Below are 24,158 nucleotides of genomic sequence, written 5' to 3'. Positions count from 1 at the left end.
GGGGCCATGTCCTCACAAGACGTGTCCGTAGATCCCCCCTTAGAACGTGGCTGTTCCTATGGGCATCTCCATCTGGAGGGCTGGGAATGTGTTGTTCTGTTCCTTCCAGTAGGTGTTCACTCGGAAACCTAATGGTGGAGCAAGAGCCTGTCCTGAAGGCAGGAAGGGATCCAGCTGGAGCAGAATCCAGCCCTCTGCCTTTAGCCTCCTGCCTCCCATCAGCGCAGCCCTGCGTGCCCTGCCCCAGTCACCCGTGCCGCAGGCAGAATGAACCGGAGTGAGCATCCTCCTGAGCAGATTGGCTCCGCTCCTTGATGAGGGGCTCAGTCAGTAACTGCTGGGCTCCTGTCAGGGGCACCTGAGTGTTTACGAGTTGATAACCTTATCACAGACACATCCTGAATTAAGCTTGTTAGCTCTTCATGATAAACAACATATGGGCTGGGGCCAGCGTGCTCCTCAGGCCCGTGTGCTCCTCGGCAGCCATGCAGCCCATGGGGCAGTGCAGGCAGAGAACAAGCAGCCCTGTGTTTGCACCGGCCTCTCCCTCCCTTCACAAAGCGGACCTTCAACCCTACGGCTTCGCTGACCCTCCAAACCACAATATTAGTCCTGGGTTTCTCCTCTGGACTGGGGTGAGCAGGAGGGGGGCTGGGTTGGACAAGGTTGTCAAGGCTTTGCCAATGCTACAGGATCCCCTTCCTACTCCTACAGGGTCTGGGGCAGCACAAGAGAGACCTACGGTGTGTTGAGGGCTGGGAGATGAAGGGATGATAGAGAACAGCAGCTCTACCCCCTACGGGAAGAAATGATGGGGCAGCAGTGCGAACTGCTGTAGAGTCTGTAACAGCCAGGGGTTACACAGGGCCTGTGACCCACCCCAGGATGGTTTCTTTGTCCATCATCTGGCTGGTAGCTGGAGATATCCATCCACCCACCCATACAGGCACAGCAGGGTGCTAGCAGGGCACCCTGTCATGACTCACCCGGGCATCCACCCCACCATCTATCCTTGTCTTCATCTCTTCTGCTCCCCCATCTATCCACCAGCCATCAACCCTTGCCTTCATCAGCTCCTTCTTCTGCCCTGTCAACCCACCTCACCATCCACCCTTGCCTTCATTCCTCCTCCTGCCCATCTCTCTGCTCTCCCTAAGATCAGGTTGCTCATCACTTGCGGCCCCCCCCCGCTCATTAATTACCAGCCCACGTCTCTGGGGCCAGACCTGTTAACGGGGTGCAGGGAGAGCACCCGCTCACTCCCCCTCCTCACAGCTCCGCATTTCTTATCTCCGAGATCCCACCTTGCTGGCGGAGGAGCGAGGCAGGACGCCGCTTCCCTGGGGAATGGCAAGCCAAGCGATAACGAAATCGCAGTGCGAGGAGAAATTACCTTGCCTGAATTTTAAAAACTTCTCGCTGAGGTTGCCGTGGTAACTGAAAGGTGCATCACGTTGCTCTGACAACCCCGAAACAGCCAGGTTTTTGCCTGGCGGGCTCCGAAGCAGCAGGTTTTGGGGAGGGAGGAGCCCAGGGTGCTGGGGAGCAGGGATGTTCAGCCCCGAGCACTCAACACAGAGATGTCTCTCTCCCCATAGCCACCAGCTGCATCACTACCCCACCACCATTTCCAACCTCTCCCCATCCATCTCTCCCAGGAAACAATGGAGGAAGAGGACTGAGAAGCTCCAAGCCCAACCATGCAGTCCTCTGAGAAGGTGGCAGGGTGGTGGGATGGGCTCCAGGTAGGTCCACCCTGCTGTAAGCATCCCTGGCACTGCAGGAGTTGCTGGGAGCCCCAGCAGGCAGCCTCGGGACCTCTCTGCACTCTGTTTGGGGAGTGGGTTGTGCACCCAGCATGGCTTTGGGCTCCAAGACCCCAGGCGAGTGCCAGCAGCATTGTCCCAGTCCGTGTAAATCACTCTGACACGGAAATAGCCCCAGTGGGGTTGAAAAATAGCAGGTGACTCACACAGAGCAAAGGGTCCAAAATAGCCCCTCCGGAGCACTCCTAAAATTAGTCTCCCTCCCGGGAGGTCCCAAGCACTGTGTCCTTGCCAGGGCACAGCCGCGGTGTTGAGCCTGCCTGGCTGCTGCCACCATGGCCACTTCCCTCTGGCGTCTGAGACACGGGGCTCCCTTTGCTGGTGCTATCCCTCCAGTATCTCCTGAAAACCCCCCCTTGGGTGTGAGTGAACTGTGAATCTCTGAGTCTCTGTCAGATCCATATGGCTCCTGTGGCTGTTTCTCAGGGGATGCCCCATGCAACACTCACAGCCCCCAGCAAGACCCAAAGGCACCAAAAAACACAGCCTTGGATGCTGTGAGCTAGCAGGGTACCATGGGCTCGCCCCCCATCCTGCTCCCTTTGCTTGGATTTCGGTGGGCGGGATACCGAGGCAGCAGATCAGGTGTTTTCTAGCGACAGCGAGTCCTGCAGACATGCGGGTTTTCCCACACCAGCTCGCCCACCCCGTTGTTCCACCATGGCAGGGCAGCACCAGCCTGCTGCTCCCACCCGCTGCCAGTGCTGGGAGGCGTGCGGGCCTGGGGGGACACATGGAGGGACCCCGGGAGCAGCATCCACTCTGCTGGCATGGCCGGGAGTGCTCCCCATGCTGGGCCATCGCTCCTGCGCGGGTGAGCTGTACCCAGTTAATTAGAGGAAGGGATGAATAATTCCTTTTTATAATGCAACGTCGCACGGCAGATGCCGTCTGCCTCGGCGCGCCGCGCGCGGGAGCCCGCGTTATTCTGCTCTCAGCAGAGTTATTTATACACTGGGACATTTTTCAAAGCGCCGCTTTGATGGTCTTCCACCAGCTCGGAAAAAAAAGTAGTCCATCCCAAAATAACCCGAGTGAAAGTCACAGCTCTTCATTACGCAGAGCTTCAACCGGGGGGCTCGGAGAACAAAAACCCGTCACATTCCTCCCATCAAATCCACCCTTTTCAAGTGCATTTCAAATAGGTTCAAACCGCCGCGGCGGCGACTAGACGAGCGCTAATGATGCTGCGGGCACATCCCGCCGGGGAGACGGATGGGGCTGGGGGGCGGTGGGTTTTGAGCAGCTTCCAGAGACGACAGATGCTTTGGGGTGCCCAGGACAGGGTCCTGAGAGGACCGCAGAGGGATGTTCTGGGAAAAATGGAGTCCCTCTCTTGCCTGGATTTTCGTGCTGCAGGAACCAGTTTCTCTCCCCAAACCAGGCTTTGGAGGAGGGGAACAAGCACCAAATAAATTTTTCTTAGGAACTGGAGCAAAAAAGCCCCAGTCTCTGTTTCTCAACTGCACCTGCATGCACGCACCCCTCGGGTCTGGTTACTGCTAAAGGGGAAAAAAAGGGGTGGAGGTAAAGAGATTTTTGTGGGTGGTGACAAATTCCTGTGAAAACGTTTTTGACATGAAATCGTCTCCTATCCAAGTCCCTCCCGGCGGAGATGGTGAGCTGTTCCCCTGCCCCACTCCCATACCAGGCAAAGGGCTTGAGCTGCTCACCCCGCCGGGTTCTGTGGGGCCAGGGGCCTGTGGATGCCCCACGGGGGCTCAGGTTTTCCCCATCGCCAGGCTCTGGCTCACTCCCTGGAACCCCAGGGCCCTGCCTGCAGCAAGGCTGACACTGGCCTGCCCCCAGCCCCTCGGTCCCACCGCCCAACCCCCTCGTCCTCTCCCCCCCGGGCTTGGCTCCACTGCCCCGGGCTCTGCGCAGCCTCCAGCCCAGCGCGGGGCTGCCTAGCTGGTGATCGACGGCTCACTGCCGGAGGCAGGGAAGAGTCTCTGCTGGGAAAACCGTTTCTTTACCCTCCAAATCTGCCTGTTCCAGCATTTCTGCAAGGCTGGAGCATCTCCCCTGGGAGAGCCTGGCGTTGGAAGATGCCCAAGGGCCCAGGAGAGTGTGAGCATGCTGGATGTAGCCACAGGTCCCAGGCCCCAGGATCCCAGCCCCCATCTGTTTTTGTTTTCTTCCAACAACAACAGAGCCCCCCCCCACTCCATCCTCCAGGGCTGCAAATTGTGTCCACGTTGCTGCAGATGGCGAGTCAATTAAAACCATCTTTTTTTTCTGCCCCAGCAGAGAAACCTGGACCATGCAGTTCCCAAGCCAGAATCGTGCTCTCAGTCAAAGCAGCATCTAAGTAGAGCAGCCACGGGGTAAGGGACACACCTCCCCTTCCTCACCCACCCTGGTACTGTGGGGCTGGGGAGGAAGGATGTCCAGGATGACATGGCCACTGGTCCAGGGCCACAGGGGTTCCGTGCCAAGGGGCAGGAGAGGGTGCTGGTATAACTGAGTGCCTGGAGCAAGGTGCCAAAACCCTTCCCCTCAGCTGTCCTCTTCCTGCTCTTTGAGCATCCCAAACAGCCATGCTGCCAGGGTGCCACAGCAGTACCCATGGTGTGCTGGCAGGATGCTGCACCCGTGCCCTGCCCATTCTCCCACCACAGCCCCATGGCTGAAGCCAGAGCCACGTGGCTGTGGGGCAGTTGGGTAAAATAAGGACAGCTGTTCCAGGGCAATTCCAGTTAGGACAGATTAAGTAGATCAGGAGAGGATGGACCAAGATGGTGGGGAAGAGAAGGGGAAGCAGCCTTGTTAATCCCCAGTGGCAGTGGGGAATGGCACAGGAGGGAGCATGAGTACACACAGGTGCATAACCTCACACACGTTACCTGTGCCCCCCGCCCCAGGCTCTCTCATGGCAGCAAACACCACCTCCCACTTCAGATCCTCTTTTGGCATCAGGATCCAAACGCCGTGGAGCTGTGGGTGCCTGGCTTTGGCCAGCACTCAGCATGTGCACAGCCAAGGTGGTCCCAAGTCACAGTTCTCTCCACGCCTGTCCTGCTGGGCATGGGAGGCTTTTTGGCAGGGGGAATGCAGGAAGGCCAACCCACTCCACACAGAGTCCTGGGGCCCCTGGCAGCCCCAACCAGTGGCACAAGGATGTGTTCCTACCTGCCAGCGGCATTTCAGTGACCGTGCAAGAGAGCAAGGCAGGCCTGGGGCTAGCCATGCAGAATGCCGAGCTCTGTCATGGGTTGGTAACTCCAGCAATTAAGGAATACTCAGGAGGAAAGCTGTTCACACTGATGATTTGGCTGGTTTCCTCGCCTCAAATTAGCAAGCAGGAGCTCACAATTCTCCAAAGCCAGGGCATAGCAGGCTTGGGAGTTTTAATATTAATAATGCTGAAAGCCAGCCAGAAAAATCCCAAACTTTAAAACTACAGCAACAGGGGCCTTAGATTCTGCATATTGTAGGTGCTGGAGGGAGCTGCAACCCTGTAGGAGCCAAGGCCCTAGAAGTCATCCTGCAGTTGCCCTGTGCCTAGAAGGAGCCCCTGGCTGAAGTCCTGCTCTCATGTACCTATTGCCCATGGCAAAGGGCACAGGGTCCCTCTGGGGATCCCCCCTTTACCCCTAGCCTGGGGTCTCCACGTGCTCTGGGGCTTAGTGTCTTTACTTTTCCATTGTCAGCCACAGAGAAACCTTGTGGCTGTTCAGCGATAGGGAAACAAAAGCATAGGAGTGCAGCGAAGCTCTGCCCATCCAGAGACTGCTCTGCACCTCCTCCTGCACTGCCCAGCTACACAAGCCTGTCTCCAGGGTTCTGTGTCCTTCTGCATTCCTGGTGGGACCAGCTTCAGCCCCCCAGCACTTTGACTGCAGCCTGGCACCTTTTTGGGGCACCTTGCATCAGGCTCAGGCTCAGGCTCAGCTGCAGAGGGATTGGCGCACTGGCAGCCCTGCAAGCCATGCCCAAGGCAGCTCCCCCCCTTGCTCCGAGGGGGATCCTGCCTCGTCACTGCACACTTCTGGGGCTGGCCCCATCCCACGGCTTCTCCTCCCGCCCCCACAGAGGTCGGTCCCCGGGGAAGCAGGGACACCACGTCCCTCTGAAGGCTGTGGGCCATGGTGCATTCAGTCACGAACAGCCGCGCTGTGCTGCCTAAATTGGAGGCGCGGGTGCTGGCAGGCAGCGGTGCCTCCATGCCCCGCTCCAGCGCTTGGCATGGGGTTCGGGGGCATGCCTGGAAGTGGTGGAGCTGCATGCAACCCCCCCAGCTTCTCCTGTTCCCTGGGCACCCAGCAGCAGTGCCTTAACCCAGGAAGGGGGGCTTTAACCCATCTAACCAAAAGGGGGTGGCTGCAAGCCCAGGACCCCATTAAAGCCTTGCCCCAGCACAGGACCCTGCTTTGGGCGCCCCATTCTAGCAGTTATCCCCACAAGCAGCTCCCTGTGCCCCCATGGAATGCTGCTGGCTCCCCACTGCAACTGCTCTGCAGGAGGTACCAGGTGGGGCTGGCTCAGCTCTTGGCACTGGGGCAGCATTTTGCTGCAGCAAGGAGAGAGCGAACCTGACAGACCACCGTGCTGTGCCCACTGCAGGCCCTCCCCCCGTGCCCGCAGCATCACCCCTCATCAGGAGGATGCACTGGGACAGGGATCGATTGGGCTGGGAAGAAGCTGAGCTACACAAATGCACTTTATCGATCCCTCGAACCCACCTGCTGGGAAACAGACCCCCCATTTACAGCCCAGAGCAGCAAAGCACTTCGCTGTGTCGCCAGCCGGGACACACGGGAGGGGAGTGGGGGGAGGCTGCCGCAGGCACACGGGGCACTGTCGCAGTGCACCAGGCCTGCCTTCTCTGCCATCACCCTCGGGGGAAGCTGCGGCAGGGAGCTAGCACTTCTAGGTTGTTTCAAGCCACTCGGCTTCCTCTGTGGAGCCGAAGAGGGAATGTCACACGCTAGGATGAAGCCCTGGGGCCCCGGCGACGCTCGGCAGTCCTGCATAGATGAAATATTCCACAAGCTGTCACAGCCGGGCCACGCCTGCCACCTGGTGGAACGGCCCGGGGACTCCAGCAGGGACCCCAAGCCCTGCAGCCCCGGTCCTGAGGCAGAGGTGGGGGGGATTCCCCACCGTGGCTAACCCCAAGCCAGGCACCCCTAAAAAAAACAGGCAGGGGCCTGACCGTGCAATAGGGACACAAGTACAGCTGCAGCAGCCTGCAAAGCAGGATCCACCCACTCCAAAAAGCAGCCACAGGGCGCTGGCCTTGACCCCCAGAAGGACTCTGCCCCAAGCACGAGTGGTGAAGCTGCCCTGCTTCATTCTACCCCTTCCTATGCCCACCTGGACAGTAGGAAAGCCCACTGCTGGCTCAGCTTTGTGTGGAAGCTGAGCAAGACCCACAGCCAACAGCATCAGCAAAGGCAGAGCTCAGGGCTGAGACCCACTCTGCTCATCTTGGCTCTTGGGAAGAGGAATGTGAACAAGGCACAGCACAGGCAGAGGAACAGAAAGGCAGCAACAGGACAGCTGCAGACACCTCTGGTGAACCCCGTCCTCCCCTCACCCAGCTGGTCACAGCCCCCCACAGCATCCAGGTGTGCCAGAAGCCAAGGTGGAGCACACAAACCTTCCCAGAGGTGCCACACGTCACCCCACTCCCTGCCAGCCCCCTGCCCACCACAGGACCAGCACCTAACACCCAGGGGGGCCTGGGCAAGCACAGACTCTCCTGCTCCTACAGCAAGAAGGGCCACAGAGAGATCTGATGCTCCACCAGCCACCATCCACACTGGAGCTGTGAGAAAGATGCTGAGAACAACGCACAGCACAGAGATGAAAGGAGGGAGGCGAGTGAAGAGCTGCACAGAACAGAGACTCCAGGATGAAGTCTCATCAAGGAAGAAGCAGAATGACAGAAAGGACAAGTAGCACTGGCAACTTAATTCTTCATTCACCCACCGAGAAACAGAAATAGGGTAATTTTTGGATGTATTTCATTTGGAAATGAGCCAAATTGGCAACTAGAATCAAAGTCTTCAAAAAGTCTATACAAAGATGTATCATACAAAATGTACAGGAAAATTCTCAAAAAAACCCAGACAGACAATACAACAAAAGGAGAGCAGAGACAGTTTGAAAGCACAGCTAACAGGTCCTGCTGCTGCTCCAGAGGGCAGGAGCAGCACCTGGACAACAGGCTAAAACACAGAATACATTACACTATATACACGACCATACAAAGATCAGCCATCCCCCTTTGGTCGAAACCAGGAGCTCTCCAGCATGAAGTTGGGTCAGTTCAAACAATCTGCTCATGGAAGTGTTTGTTACATGCTGAGCAGGGAACAATGTCCAAGGGAATGAAAATGGTCAACTCTAAACCAAAACCAGGATACAGCCAGGTCACCAAGGCTACCGAGTTTAACAGTCAGTTCTTGCTAACAACGAAGTGCTTTGCAGGCCAGAGGGGTTACTCCATCTCCGTGAAGCGAGCGAACATGGCTTTCCGCACCGCATCTTTGTACGAATCTGCTGTGGAGACACCGTAGGAGCTGCCCTTGGCTCCCAAGCCAGCTCCTCTCATTCGTACTTGGGCCTGCAAGGGAAGAGAGACACACTTCAGCTCTGCAGCGAGTGGCCAGACCACCATGATGGCACAACCAGAAATCCCATCAATCCAGCCAGTTTCCCAAGCTTCCCTGGGGATCCCTACAGCCATAAATACCACCGCAGACAGCAAGAGGCTGGAGTATACCTAACACCACACCCTCACTGGCTTCACTCTACTCTGACCCCACTTTGACTGCAGAGCACAACCTGGAGCACAGGCAAAGCCAGGAAACGCAGTGACTGGAGGGAGGGCAGCCACCCCTAAGGGACTGGGGCCACAGCACCTCAGCAGTCAAGTACCAAAGGGAGGAAGGCATGGCCCTGCCTCTGCTTCAGCATCCGATGGGACAAACATGAGCAGGAGCCAACATAAACAGAGGCAGCTTTGCTGTGGCTGGCAGTTTATTCCTTCAGAGCTCTTCAGCAGCAAGTGCTTGTGGTTAAAAACAAAAAAAACAAAGGCACCAAATCTCCTCAAGGAGACAACTCCTCTTCACTTACCTCAATGGGTGCTGTGATGCCCTGGCATTTTCTTCCCAAGCCTGAACCTTCCCTCCAGCCCATGGCCTGCAGCATCTTGTTCCCTATATTACTGTTGTCAAGGCCATCTTTGGTGGGCTGCTCGTAATTGCTGTGGGAAGAAGAGGTGAGTTAACAAGTTACCCACACTGCTCACGGTGCATTGAGGCAGCTGCTGAGGAGCTTTCAGATACGTACACTGTGCCTGCATCGTAGACCTTCTTGCGCTTGGGCTCCGGGGGCTCAGGGATGCCGTACTTTTCCCGCCTCTCAGCTGCTCTGTCTCTGTATTTCATCTGCACAAAGCAACTACAGTTAGCATGGATTTCAAGACGCTTTTGTTCATCTTTGAGCTATGGGAGTCAGATAAACGCTGTAGACTGCAGCCCACTAATACTAACACCACCAAGAGCAGAGCCGCAGACCCAAGTCCCTGGAGCACCATCTGAACCAGCACTGGGGCAGGAAGAGACTCGCAGGTTTCTAGTGGCAGCCCTGAGCTAGAGATGGAATGAGCCTTCCCTGTTAAGCCATAGCTGTGGGATATGGGACACTTCCCTCCATGTAACACGGCAGCTCTGAACCTTGACTGGAAAAGCGGTTGGCTTACTAGGATTATCTCAAGTGACGTGCGTCGGGATAAGGAGGGCTCAACAGATCACCTGTGCAGGTTTTCCATTAGCTACTCATCTGCTCAATCTCAACACTGACCTCTCTCTCACGCAGCTCCAAGGCTTCAAGTTCCTGCTCAGAAAGCTTTGATCTCCTATAGATATCCATGTTTTGCTGAAACAAGGAGAAAGATTCCCTTTAACATGAAATGCACAACAGCTCTTCTTAAGTAGCTGACTTTTGGGAGAGCAACAATTCACTTGCAGATTTTCACTTTAAGAGAAATAGTTTTCCATACAGCAACATGCCTCGTGGCTTTGCTTTACGCACTGAATTATGACAACCAAGTATTTTCCTCACCACACAGTGTAACTACCTTGTGCAAATCAGACAGCTGTTGGTGTCGAATAAGAGCATCTTTGTTTGGGAACTGCCTTCTACACAGCAGACAAGCCATCTTCTTCCAGTCAGTCAGCTTCTCCTCCTCATTCTCCATTCTTTCCAGTAAGTCCTCATCGTTATCGCTGTCACCACTGTAGGCAGCCACAAGGCCGCGCTGAAAAGGCAAGACAGCATGAAGGGGACTGCAACAGTGCCACCACAGTTCAGAGAGCACAAAGAGGGAACACAGGCTGCAGATGTGTGTCACAGGAGGAACAGCATGCTCCCACTACTAAGGATGAAATCACAGAATACTTGAGGGTGGATGGGACCACAGCAGGTCATCCAGTCCAACCTCCCTGCTTAAACAGGGTCCCCCACTAGCACATACTGCTCAGGACTGTGTCATGATGACCTCTGAGTATCTCCAGGGAAGGAGACTCCACAGCCTCTCTAGGAAACCTTTCCAGTGCTCAGTCACCCTCACAGTACCACTTCTTTTACTCATGTTCCCCAGGGTCAGGGATTCCTAACGGCTGGCCTTGGCAGTGAAGACTAAAACAAAGGAGTTCAGTATTTCAGCCTTCTCTGCCACCTCTGTTGCAAGGGTCCTTGTTCTATTAAGTACTGGGCCCACACTTCAACAGCACTGCAACTCAAAAGAAATACATACCACAGTGGCTGCAAGACAGCTCCCACTAGCCAAACAATACTTTTAAGTACAGCCTATGTAGAAACCTCAAAACCCAAACTGAGCTTGAGGCTAGGAAGAATCACAGCTGTCCTCTGTGTATCTGAGTCACCCAGCCTACTGCACTTGTACCACACCACTGCAACCACCAGCACCACTTTTTACAGGTGATACCACGGGAATCCAAGTTGGAAAGCAAGTACTGGCTGGAGCTCCTCTACCATACTCACCTTTAGTGGATTTTCATCATCCCCGTTTTTCAACACCTCTGGCAGGATCTGCTGTCGCTCAGACAGAGCTCCCTGGATGAGACAAGAATGCCGTGAGCAGGGAGCTCTGTCACACGACCCCCCACCTCACACCACTGCCAGCACCTTCACCTTTTTCTCAAAGAGGGCAAAGCCTGCATCTGCAGCTGCTGACTCCTTCCGCTCCTCCTCCCTGGTACTCAGTGGCTGGAAGCTATTCTTGAAGTTCTCTTTCTGCTTGTTCAAACTCTTTGCCCAGCGCTCCATGTCTTTAGCAATCTGAAATGCAGAGTGGTTTGCTCACACAGCTCCTCTCAAAGCTATCAATCTCTTATGACATGTACTCAATCTCACATGCAGCTTCAGAACAAGTCAACCCACTACCTTTTATTTTTAAACCACGGGACACTGGATGTAGTGCAGCTGTTTCCCTGTATACGGTGTTCAAAGATAACGCAGCTTGCTGCTTTTACTGTACAAACCCTTCTTATCAAGCTAATCCTCTAAGTGACGGCTCAGTTATACTCCCACTGATCCTGGCAGGATTCCATAAGCACTCCTCCTATGCAGAGCTTATTTCTGCACTGCAGCCTTGCCAACTCCACCTCTCCTCAGCCCCCCGCAATGCCTGCAAACTGAACGCATGCACCCCCACTGAATAACCTAGGATTTCCTTTGTCATGAAAAAGGAGAAATACTATCCCATTCCACAGAGAAGACTTTATCCCAGTTATGATCCCATTCTGTTACCTGTTGGGCTGTTTTACTTTTAGGCTTCTCTTTCTTCTCTTTCACTTCTTTGGTGGTGGTTGTGGTAGCCGTCTGTTGGTACGTGACGCCTTCTGCTGCAGGCATGTAGGTCTCCTTTTCGCCATCCCAGTACAGGTACTGCTGGGTTAAGGCATTGTAGTAATACTGCCAGAGGGAAGGATAGGCAGACAGTTAAACACCTCACAGGAGCTCAGTGTCCACGGGAGAACCCAAGCAAGCTGATTCACACTACTGCACCACACGGGAAGGCGTTTTGTAGAGTCCAAACAAGTTTTGCAGACTCCACAGAGGAGTCAAAAGGCAGAAAGTGGCTGAAGCCTCTGTCCCCACACACAGGCAGTTCTGCCCAACAGCACTATGGAGCATCTTTTGCTTCTCCCAAGAGACGACCCACCAGAGCCCAGAGCTGGGTGCACTTTGCTGGGCACTCCGCAACGAAATAGCTCAGTTACAGTGGCTGTGACAAGTGCTAATCCTATATGGGCCAAACGTGGAGGAAAATTAAGGAAAAGGAGAGAAAAATGCAGGGCTATACCAGAGGGAAATCAAGTCCCAGCCCTACACACAGCGCTGAGTTATCTGCAACATTTGGTATGTCGTGCACTTCAAATGTCACTCGTATGATGAGAGATAAGGAACTAATGGACCTTAACAGTTAAGACATGTGGGAAGAACTTGTGTTTACCTGGGAATTAGGATCATAGTAGAGCCCTGTTATAGGATCATAATAATATCCTGAAGATTCATCATATTGGTAGGTGGAAGTATCAGGGACAGCTGTAAAAAAATTAAAGTGTGGGACATGGTCGTTCCAGACGAATTCAGACAGGTATCTTTCTACATTTCAGGTAAAATTCGGAGATTATAGCAGCCACGACGGCAGACACGTCTGTAAAGGGCTCTTAATCACCCGTGCAGCCAACACTCTCCAGGAGCAGCTTCACCATGACACGGTCATGGAGCACTTGGCCAAAGCCGAGTCTCTCTTGCTACAGTGACAGAAACCTGTCCCCAAGAGCAGCTCCCGAGCACTTACCGTACTTGGTTCCAGGCACCACGCCAGTCGGAGGAGCCGCCTGTGCCTGAGTGCTAGTGGTAGGTGGTGCTGATTGTGTCTGAAAAAAACCCAAACCACAAACCTCAATTAGAAAATCTGTCACCAAGAAAACAAGGACAGCGAGCCAAGGCGTGAGCAGCGCACCCCACGCGTACGACAGCTAACTCCTCCTCACCAGCATGCTTGGCACTCACCTTTAGCAAGGAACAAAACCAGCACAGAGAAGAAACGGCAGGTGACTTATGAGCACAAGCACTGTGACTAACCCATGGACACTCAGAAGCTTTGCCGTACCACCCACTTTAAAAAGCAAAGGCTACAGCTAAGCCACATATCCCAGGCTTTGAAAGCAAGGGCTCATCAGCGCTGTAATTACCGGAGAGTCAGGTGAGTTTGTCTGCTGATTATACAGCTGAGGACTCTGGGACACAACTGCTGCTGTGGTGGTAGTGACCGGAGCTCCTGCCAAAAGAGAGCAGCAATGCATAAGCCAACTAATTTGTAAAACAGTTCTGCATCCTAGAGCTAAAATTACTTTGTTTATAGTTTCAGCTACTAGTTCCAGCTCCAGCAGTCAAACAAGGCAATAAACGTTCAACAGGAGATATATACACAGTGGATATCTTCTACCCAGACAAGGAGTAGTTTCCTTTTCAGGAGGCAATATTCTGCTCCCAAAATCAGCAATTCCTGTCCTCTACAGCTGTTAGTGCTGAACATTTGCTAGAGCTGCTTACACAGCTCTCATAAGTTCAAGGTCTTTGTCAATAGTCTGAAACTGAGGCTTCTCTCTAATCTTGCACAAGAGGTTCCACTTCAACAAATGTGTTACAGTTCTCTACTAATTCAGACATCCTGAGAGCAAAATGAACCAAGTCTTCTTTTACACAGCAAAATAACATAAAAGGCTGAGGCAAAATACTATCACTACTGCAAAATTATCATTACAAACAACTGCTTCTCAGATGCAGGAAGCACTACCTGATATGGTAGCTGTGTCTGTGTCCAACACTCCTCCTTGATTTTGGTAGTACTGTTGATAGTCCTGGGAATACTGCAAAGGGAAATGAATGACAACACAAGGTGAATAATTTGCATACCCAAATTTATGACAACTGGTTAGAGCACGATCTCTCCTACTAACCTGAGCATACTGTGAGTATCCATCCTGTCCTGACTGGAGGTAGCTGTAGTCAAGGGTGCTGCCCTCTCCAGTCTGTGGCTGAAATTCAAGAGGGTAATTTTTGTCAGGGAGAGCTCAACTACCTTATTAAAGAATTTAATGCATCCCACTGCCTAGGCTCCAAACTGATTGTGGAGTGGACGTGTCATAGCTGGATCTACGATTAAACAGTTCAACCAAGCAAGGGGCCAGCAGGGCAATTACACGGGCTGCATTTTAATTTTCAGGGAAGCAAGACTATGAGGAACAGTCTCCAAATCATACCTGAGTGGATGACCACTGAGCTGCAGCAATGGCTGTGCTTGCCACAGAGAAGGCGCTGACTCTGTTACCATCTGGAAGAAGCAGGTCTCTGCAATCACAAAAATCAGGCACCTGAGTAAGTACTGCTTTTTTCTCAAGTGTCTCCCATGCAAGGAGGTGGAGTCTGCCCCTCACACATGGATTTCTTGGCAGTTACAGAACATTTGTGATGTAATGAACGAGCCAAAACACTGCTTGGCAAGTAAAGGAACTTCAGGTTCATTGTTGTAGAGCCAGTAACAAGTCAGGAGGTCTCCAAGGAAACAAATGTGCTGTGCACACAAGCAGTTACGGTGTTATCTTCAGAGGACTGGAAACAGGGGTGTGGGGAACACTGCTTTCACTCTTCTCATACACAGTGAGGAGCAGGATGCATGCAACATGAGTGACTTAAGGGAAGCAAAACTTTGGAGTTAGAATCAGCTTAGTACAAGTCTGGGTGACACGAAGAAACCATCCAATATAAAGGGAAGGGGTGGGTGTGTAAATAAAAAAAAAAGCAAAAACCAAAAGTGCAATTGACTGCTATCACAACTCACTTTCTGGCACTCTTTGCAAAGTCAACACCAATTGTTTTGCCATCAATTTTTAACGGTGGCTGAAGACTTTGTAAAATCTGTAGCAGTTGAGAAGCATCCTACAACAAAAAATACTCATTATTATGAAAGGCAGTTTACTGAGGGGGATTCAGAAGTTCCCCAAATTCCACCTTTTCATGTACAGCCACTGAAAAGAGCTAGAGATGTAAAAACACCTCCATCTCCTCATATTACACGCATGCAGAAGAGTACAGTGAGACCTATAACAGCCCATGTGAAAATACTGAGCATTTCCCTGGGTCACTAAATATTAAATATGTTCCAAAAATCTTAGCTTTATCAAGATCCAAATTACTCCAAACAGGACATCAGCAAAAACTGAGATCAGGCACCTGGTTTAATCTAACCACCTGCTTTCTGCTGACTAAAGCAGGTCCAAACAAATCACACTGCTGCTCGAGTCTGGTGTACAGACTCACGGAACCATTTAGGCTGGAAAGGATCTTGAAAATCATCGAGTCCAACTGTTAACCCAGCATTGCCAAGTCCACCACTACACCACATCCCTCAGTGTCACATCCACCTCCAGGAACAGAAATTCACTGCCCTTCAGGGACCCCATGCCAGCATAAGACCTCCCTGAACCTTAGGAGGCTTTTATTGTACCTCACTGCCATCTCCTGTATTTCAATTTATGGCTGTTGCCTATTGTCCCATCCTTATGTATCCTTGAGAATATTTTTCTCTTGTCCCTGCACCCTCCCACTGGATGCTGCTGAGAAGAGCAACATCTGCCTCCTCCTCTCTTTTCAAGGTGGAAGAAGCCTAATTCCATGCACCTGCTCCCACACCGTATGCCCCAGATCTTACAATCTGTCAACAAAGTACAACCCCACACCATTATTTTTGCAATCCAAGCACAAAGCTAAGCTGCAATCCAGAACAGCACTCTGCTACAAAAATAGCTTTTCAATGTGCTTCCAACATCCCACCACGTTCTTTCAAACTGCAGCTACCTATCATCAGCTTTAACACACTGTATCCACACCAACATTCCTTGAAGGGGGCCAGTCCTTCAGACAGCTCAGGGCTCTAAGTGCTGCAGTGAGAGAAGGAGGTTAACCAGCTGTTTCTCTCCAGAACACCAGTAAGGTCCTCACCATGGCAGAAGACAGCTGCACAAATGCAAAGCCTCTGTTCTGCTGAGTCTGCTTGTCTTTGATAAGACGAATATTATTGACTGCCAGAGATGCATACGGAGACAAGGCAGTCATGATGGATTCCACTACTGTGTGAGGAGCAATGTTTCGGAGAATGATGGCTGAGGAGAAAAAGTACGACATTAGCAGTGCACACCATGGCTTTGCAGAGTGTTTCAAGTCCTTCAGCTGGGAGGCTGAGGTACGGGAAGGATTTTTAGTACCCATGTTTACATTTCACATTCTAGAATAAGTCAAAGATCACTTACTATCACAGTAATAATCCACAGACTGAACGGCTTCTGCTGCTCCAGGTGGTACCTCCTGTTCTGAATCTTTGTAAGAAGAGAAAATATTTCAGTCAGGACATGGCTCATTCACTTAAAGCTCAGTATTTCATAAGTCAGTCTAGAACCTACACAGAACTCTGCTGCCTACATAGACCAGAAAGCTTCCCACAAAACCAAACCTAAGAGAGATCACGGTAACGTACCGAATTTGTCCGCTCCACAGCGGAAGCATTTTAGCCTCCTTCTGAAGTTGTAAAGGCAGCACTGTGACAAACAAAAGAAGCCTGGTAAGAACTTGGATAATTTTAATAACGCTGCATTTGCTGTATACCAAAAAAACCCAGACATTCACACAAAGTAACACAACAAACCTAAACCCACCAGAATAATCCAGAACATTGAAAGCCACCCTTATTTGCACCACAGCTGCTTTTCAGAACATCCCAGCTACTTTCTCCCTAGTCATCCCAAGTTAGTTAACTGTGTGGTCTTAAGCTTACAATCCCAGGCACAGTGACTACTACAAGAAGCACAATGCTAAAAGGGAGCACATGCTGGAGAATAATTTAACTTTATGGGGAACAAGAGCAGGTTTGATTCAGGTGTCACTTTTTTTCAACGACTGAGCAAGTGGAGAGCTCTAGAGCCAAGACAAACTCTCCCATAAAAACACGTGTTGTACCTTGTTGCAGAGCCAGTCCTCAAATTTAGGCCTTGGGTTGCTGTAGTGCATTGCAATCTGCTTCCCCTGAATCACCAGCTTTTTCTGCAAAAAAAATGGTTTCAATTATTCCTGTATCAAGACACACATGTCCATTTTCCCATGGCAGAGCACCCTTCGGAGGAATCAGTGCTCCTGAATTAAATGGACAACATATGGGGAGGATGTGGAGGACAACCACCGCCACCTACACCCTGCCCATCCAATCCTGCAGAGAGGAGGACGAGGGCAGTAAGAGAATGGGATGTGGAGCAAAGATAAACGGAATCAGGGAGTGTTGAAAAAGCTGGCAAACACTAAACGCTGACATGGAACCAGAAAGTGTCTCGAAGGAGACAGAGTCCTAATCTGCTGCGTTCAGATTAACACATTTTTAGGAGTCTCTTTGCCCCCACATTTCTATTCACTTCTGGTATAGCACTGAGCGACTTTTTAAACATGTCCTTAGGTGACTGCTTCACTTCATCCCCTACTCCAAACACCCCACACTTTTTAACCGCATTTGAATTTACTTTTCCAAGCACACTTCAGAAGTGTCCCCTTGAAAATACAGTAATTCCTCCCAAAGGGACCCTGCTTAGACTTCTTGAAGGCTGGATTACAAGTGCCATCAACGGAAACGTAACTCAAGAGTGGTTTCATTTGACTATTGCATCAGTTCAATTGGAAGCCTGCACAAGAGGTTTGTGTTCTTCATTCAGGCAGGAGCTCTCCAAAATGAGTAACTAGACTGCACGTGAAGCTTCTCCAGGGGTAGGAAAAGTTCATAATGCTTTCAGCACGTCCTCTGACTTCAGAGGAGTTAGGAATTTACAGCTATTAAGAAGCCTTGACTCTTAGCCTCACGCTTTGCCAAGCGTGGGTATGCAGAATGACCTTTCAAAATATGGCTATCAACATATTTTGGTCAAACAGGTGGAAGCACATCTGAGGAAGTGCGTATTAGAGGCCACACCCCAGACACTGCAATGGCAGAACCATTTTTATGGCAGGTTGGCTTTCTGCAGAGGTACCACAGTGTCAGGACCAGTGGCTTTTCCGGTAACAGGGTCTGACACAGATCTAGCACGTAGCATGAACAAGGCTCTCACATTCTGCACAACTAAATAGGGCAAAGCCATTGCTCCTACCGGCAGGAGGGAGGGTTGGAGGGCCCAGCACTCACTGGATGTGCACACATAGAAACAAGGCTGCTGGCATAGCTGCAATACATCATTCTGTCATCTAACAGTCAGCAACCCGGCTGCTGGGGACAGGCTATGTTTTCCCTACTACTAAGGTGGCTGGTTAATGGAGTGAATTTGAATATATTTCAATAATATGCATCAGTACAGCTTTGTATATATTAAAACAATCAATTTCTGAAAATATGCTCAGCATTCGTTTCTTGATATTAGTCTTTCCCCTGCAGCCACCTGCCCTAACTGAGCAGCATGTCAGGAAAACAGAATTTGAAAGCTGCTCTCTGGCTGGGGAAATCACCCAGAGCGTGGGACATACCAAACACTATTCCAGCACAAGGTGTATGACAAATTTCATCTGCTGGAACTGCCATGAATCCTACTTATGGTGCCATTTCTTTATTGTAACATGAAGAGAGCAGAAAAACAGCAATTATGCTGTCATGGGACCACTGCATCAAATATTCAGGTGCAAGAAAAGTCAATGATTTGATGCATTTGCTCACTTTGAGAGTATTTTTAAGTTCTGTTGTTAAAATAGGTTATGAATACTCAAAAAAGTAGCGAAAGCAAGTGAAATTGTTTGCAGTGCTACAGGAAAATCTCATGGGAAAACAAACCAGAGGATTCTTACTGCATTTTGGCTCCTTATCAAGTCATAGTAACAAAAAAGCCAAAATACAGAGCCTAACAGATGTGAGAACTCACGCTCTGCCTAATTTATTTGCAATGAACATGCTTTTTCCTCTAGAAGAGCCAGTTCCCCCCCTTAAACCAGGGTAACAGATTAGTGCCAAGAACTGACACTTCTCTTTCAGGGTTAATACCAATGTATCACAGAGATGTGGTGTTTTCTCTGACAACAGAGAATGAAACGTTAAGTGGAAATAAGCTAGGATTCTCTAACAACTACTAACCGAATCTTCGTGAGCCAATTAAATGGAAACCAAGTCATTTAAAACAATGGCACCTTTTACTAAAGTAGAACTTTTTCTCCTAGTTTTACCTTGTATGTTACAAATTTTAATATATACAAAGCTTTTATTCTTTTAAATCACTGTTATGGAACAAACCACTCCTTCCACCTCTATTTTTTCTTTTTTTTTTTTTCTTTGTTAAACTGTACAGACTTGTTCCATTTTCAGGAATATCTAGACTTGGTGAGTGAAGCAACCTGATTGGCTTCCATCCAGCTGGTAGCATCTTGAAAGTGATAAAACTCCACGAAGGCGAAACCACGGCTTACACCTAGAGACAGCATTCAGATATAGACGGGATACTTGTGTTAGTCAGTTCCTTTAAAACAGGCGAATCTCTCTCCAACTGCTTCATTACTTCATGACAAAGCAGCTTTACAAATGCGACGTCAACTGCTGGGATCTGCTCGTTATTTTGCCATGGCAAGGAACCAAGCTGCCTTAACTGGCTACATTTCACTCGATTTGAATCCATGTTTAAGGGTAACCATGCAACAGACTACATACTATTAAATGGGTTTATACTATTATTACTTACCAACACCTGTTAACAAAACCCCCTGTAGACAGACTTCTTTTAACATGTTGACCAGCTATCTAAGTCTTCCAAAAAGCCACATTCCTTAGCCATGGCAAACCTTTCAGGTTTTTTGGGTTTTTTTATTGCATGTGCTTGCAGTTTGGGGACAATTCTGGATACTCTTTTGGGCTGGGGAAGAGGAAGGCGATGTCAAAAACTGGATTAAGAGCTCTCACCTGTCTTTCTTTTCATCAGCCTCACGTCTGCAGGCTGAGGACCTTCAAAGGACTCAATAAGCTCGCGAATCTGCAGGAGATTTTGATCCAACAGTTAAAATTTTCATAACTTGGTGGGAAATAACAGAGGTCACAGAAGTAACCTACCTTGCAGTACCATGCAAGAGATACACAAAACAGTGTTTTCAACACTATCTCAGGGACAAAGAAAATGTTTACTGAGAACCCAACAAGCAAATGATGAGCATCCAAGTCCACATAATCTTTTGCTACACGCTAAACTAACTGTAATCCTCACTCAGGACAGTGCATCATCCAGAATCTGAATCCCTATGGTCTTAGTGTTCTGAGATTATCTGGACAGTATTTGGCAAAGACTGTGCATGACCCCAAGTTTTTAAAAAGAACTCTGCTGGTATCCCTCGCCCTGCATGTCTAAATACCCTTCACTCCTAGCAATGAAAAACCAGAAGCCTGCACTGCAAGGCTCCATGATGAATGTATACCTAAGCCTCATGCTAAGAATCTCATCCTCTCACAGATCCCCATCGGTTTTTCAGGATAAAGTAGATTTGTGAAGAACATGTCATCAAAGAAAAAGCTGAAGAGACATCAGTTCTTGAGCTGTAACAAAGCTGCTTAGGCTGCAGCACAGGCAACATAAGTCACTGTGCAGAGGGGCATGGAGGAAAAATAAACACTAACCAATTTTTAAATTCTAGAGCAGAAAACAAAAGGTTTTTCAGCAGCTTTCATAGAATTCAAACTACATTACATGCAACAGGGCTGCTCAGCAGAATCACAATTTATCTAAAGCTGTCCATTTATATGATGACTGGGAATAATATCAGCAATGAAAGTAGATTTATCTTATAAAAAATGTATTAAAAAAAGTAAATGGTGTACACAACCAGAAGTACTGTTAACTTAAGAATTCAACTGTAATTTCCAAAATGCATTATCTACATGCTGCATCCAGAATTAAACATTCATATAAATTATGTTACAGTAATTGCACAACTGTAGAGCTACAATATCACCATCTCAGAAACAAGAACTGTTCTAAAGTGTTCTAAGCGATGTCTGACTGGGCTGTTTCATTTGTATGCAAGAACCTATACTTGATTTCAAACACTCATGAAAATATTAGAGCAATATATTGTGATTAGGAACCCTCAGTATCAGGAGGGTAACAAATGACCAAAAGAAAAAAAAAAAAGGAAAAACTATCCATTGTAGAAATGGTGCAAAAGTATTCTCTGTGCTAGCAATTAATGCATAAACACGTCGGCGGCAGAGGCAGAGTCTGACCGAAAACAAACTGGGACAGCTCAGCTTTTACCCCTCAAGTAACAGTTGTGGGCTTATAGCTTGGTAACCAAAATAACCCAGCAAGAAAAAAACCCTAAAAAATTATCATAAAGAAAAAAAACTTTAACGCTTCAACATCTTTTTATTAAAGAAATTAGACAAGCAAGTACCAAGCTCGTCAATACTTGCTCTATCAGCTCGGCAGCAGCCATTTTGACTCCCACAGCTGTGCCCACACAAAGCAGCTTTGTGCAGGGCTGTGCTCGGCTAAGGGGCTCGGTGACTGTGTGTGACCCCATCGGTCACAAGTTCTGGCCTCGATAAAGACCAGAAAAACTGGTGAGTGCCACCTCATTGTCTCTGTCCCCCTCCCCTCCCCCAGCAACGGGGGAGAAGCAGCAAAAAAAAATCTGCCTCCTCCCCCCCATACAGAAAAGCAGGAAAGAGCAGGTAGTTTAAAATCCACTCTTAGGGAAAGCATCCAAACACGCGTGAAAAAACGAGTATTCATGGCCTGTTCCGTTTGAAAAGGACTGGTTAACATTGAACTGACCTCTGTTACTTAACACTGAGAGTTTAAATGCTTTCAGGACTCAAAATGGCAGCGCGACGGCGCTGGAGACGGGCCACCATGATGCAGCGCTCAACAAAATGGCAGCAGCCGCTCCGGCACGGCCCTGCCCGGGGGCAAGGCAGGCACAGCCCTGCCCGGCTACTCACATCGTTCTCTGTAACCGTGATGGGGAGCCCACGCAACATGATGGTCTTGCTTTCTTTTTCATCGTTAATATCGTTCCTGTAGTCGTGCTCTCCGTAGTCCCCATCGGAATGGTATCCGTCCTCTGATTTGTCGCTGTTCCTGCGCTCCCGCTCCCTCTGGAAGCCAGCGCCCAGGATTAGCCACCGCGATTCCCTGCAGCGCGTCCCCACAGTGCCACACGAACGGACGGCGGCACGGACACCGGCCGCTGCCCGGGGCTGGGCCCCACGGCCTCGGGCAGCGCTCCCGGTGCCCTCCACCCCGCAGAGCCCGGAGTGCCTGCCCCGGCCCCCGACCCCGCTCGCCCGCCCCGCTCACCTCGGGGCTATCGTAATCGCGGCTGTCGTAGTCTCTATCATAGTCTCGGCTATCGCGACTGTCGTAGTCTCGGCAATCCCGACTATCGTAGTCCCGGCAATCGTAGTCTCGGCTGTCCCGGCTGTCGTAGTCGCGGCAATCTCGGCTATCGTAGTCTCGGCAATCGCGGCTGTCGCGACTGTCGTAGTCTCGGCAGACCCGGCTGTCTCGACTATCGTAGTCCCGACTGTCGTAGTCACGGCAGTCTCGGCTATCACGGCTGTCGTAGTCTCGGCTGTCGTAGTCTCGACTATCGTAGTCGCGATAGTCATCATAGCGGTCGCCACGGCGCTCCTCACTGGACCGCTTGTAGTCATCTCTCCGCCGGCTGCGGGACTCCCGCTCGTCGCGGTCCTCCCTCTCCACGATGGAGCCATAGCGGCCGCTCCGCTCCGTCCTGCTCACCCTGCGGGGCACAGCGGGCCGAGCTCAGAGAGTGAAGCGCCCGCCGCAACCCCCACCACTGCCCCCCTCCTCCCGTCTCCCCTCGCCCTCCCGCCACCGCTCACCGCTTGTCCGAGCCCATGCCGCTGCCCAGGATCCGCAGGCACCCGGCACAACACTGTCCGGCACCACACGCCGAGCGCACCCGCGCAGCCCCTCTCACTGCCTCGCCACAAAATGGCGCCGAGGGGACCGCCCGTCTTCTACCCAGCAGCCACCTCGCGCGCCGACTGGAAGCTTCCAAGCGGGGCGCAGGCGCAGCGGCGGCGCGCCGCAGGGCACGCCGGGAGATGTAGTTCGGGGGCGCGGGGGCCCGCTGCCGCTGTTAACGTGCGGTCCTGCCTCCCTCACTTATGGGACCGGGATGCTCAGACCCCCGTCCAGCTTGACCCTGGACACTGCCAGGGATGGGGCAGCCGCAACTGCTCTGTGAAACGTGTGCCAGTGCCTCGCCACAGGGCATTTCTTCCTTATGTCCAATCTAAAACTGGTGTCAGTTTAAAGCCATTATCCCTTGTCCTATCGCTACGTGCCTCATCCAAAGTCCCTCTCCGCCGACTTGGAGCCCCTTTAGGGACCGGAAGGGGCTCTAAGCTTCCCATGGAGTCTTATCTTCTCCAGACTGAACAACCCCAGCTCCTCCAGCCTGTCAATAGCTAAATAGCTGTGGTGGCCTGCCATCCTTTTGGGGAGCACCTGCCTCAGTAAAACTGAATTGCTTCTGCCCCCAGGGAAGGACGTGGGGCTGTACCCCCACCTGCACTGCTTGGGCTCACGTGGCCAAGCCCATGAGCTACAAAACCACCAAGACTTTGGCCCCAGCAACATTGTCCTCTCTGTGTTGCCAGCACAAAGGGCAACTCTGCCCCCTTCCCATGGCACCAGCATCAGTCTCCACTCCTGCACAACTACTCCTGCCCGGACCCACACTCCTCGGTGCCGGCAGGAGCAGGCAGACGTTGCTGAGAACCCTTCAAACCACGTTCAAATGCCAGGGATGCAGTCAGGACCTCCTCCCTGCCTGACCCTCAGCCCTGAGTGTTTGCTTGGGACCCAAGAAAAGACATTTGACACACAAAACAGTGCCATCTTTAACACTTTCAAATCAGTTTTCTTAGTTTCAGAGAGTGGCGGAGTGGGGCTGGCTGGAGGGCAGGGTGGTGTCAGGGTCACACCTCATCCAGGGACTGCTGGGCAGAGCAGGCAGTAGCAGAAGGCAGTACAGTCAGAACAGGCAGCACAGGTAGCACAAGCAGTGCAGGCAGACAGGCAGTACAGTCGGTACAGGGAGTTACAGGCAGCACAGGCAGCACAGGCAGTACAGTCAGTACAGGCTGACAGGCAGTACAGACTGTACAGGCAGTGCAGGCAGTGCAGGCAGTACAGTCAGTACAGGCACACAGGCAGTGCAGGCAGTACAGTCAGTACAGACTGTACAGGCAGT

General features: G+C 51.1%; 1 protein-coding gene across 1 annotated transcript; it reads right to left on the bottom strand.

The window, feature by feature from the left end:
* Positions 1–7,776: 7,776 nt before the first annotated feature.
* On the bottom strand, positions 7,777–22,921 carry RBM5 (RNA binding motif protein 5). Its single transcript, XM_042019871.1, has 24 exons — positions 22,780–22,921; positions 22,232–22,676; positions 21,874–22,029; positions 19,843–19,912; positions 19,284–19,357; positions 16,890–16,973; positions 16,411–16,471; positions 16,187–16,252; positions 15,879–16,039; positions 14,719–14,816; positions 14,141–14,228; positions 13,838–13,915; positions 13,675–13,747; positions 13,070–13,155; positions 12,673–12,751; positions 12,322–12,413; positions 11,616–11,780; positions 10,998–11,144; positions 10,848–10,919; positions 9,922–10,101; positions 9,645–9,719; positions 9,132–9,229; positions 8,916–9,045; positions 7,777–8,400 (listed from the first exon to the last, which is right to left on the bottom strand). The coding sequence occupies exons 1-24, from the start codon at positions 22,794–22,796 to the stop codon at positions 8,275–8,277; spliced, it is 2,721 nt and encodes a 906-aa protein (XP_041875805.1). The 5' UTR covers positions 22,797–22,921; the 3' UTR covers positions 7,777–8,274.
* Between the last annotated feature and the right edge of the window lie 1,237 nt (positions 22,922–24,158).

Source organism: Corvus kubaryi, unplaced genomic scaffold (genome assembly GCF_017639235.1).
Source record: "Corvus kubaryi isolate FWS band 111438036 unplaced genomic scaffold, C.kubaryi_AGA036_p1.0 124, whole genome shotgun sequence".
NCBI classification, from domain to species: Eukaryota; Metazoa; Chordata; class Aves; order Passeriformes; family Corvidae; genus Corvus; species Corvus kubaryi.
This window is presented reverse-complemented; position numbering and strand designations above follow the sequence as displayed.

Excerpts from the sequence above, each read along its gene's own strand:
- RBM5 (XM_042019871.1), bottom strand. Across the intron at positions 14,817-15,878 it reads TGCAGCTGTCTTCTGCCATG|GATGCTTCTCAACTGCTACA; the intron begins GTGAGGACCTTA and ends TTTTTGTTGTAG. Across the intron at positions 14,229-14,718 it reads TTTGCAAAGAGTGCCAGAAA|AGACCTGCTTCTTCCAGATG; the intron begins GTGAGTTGTGAT and ends TTGTGATTGCAG.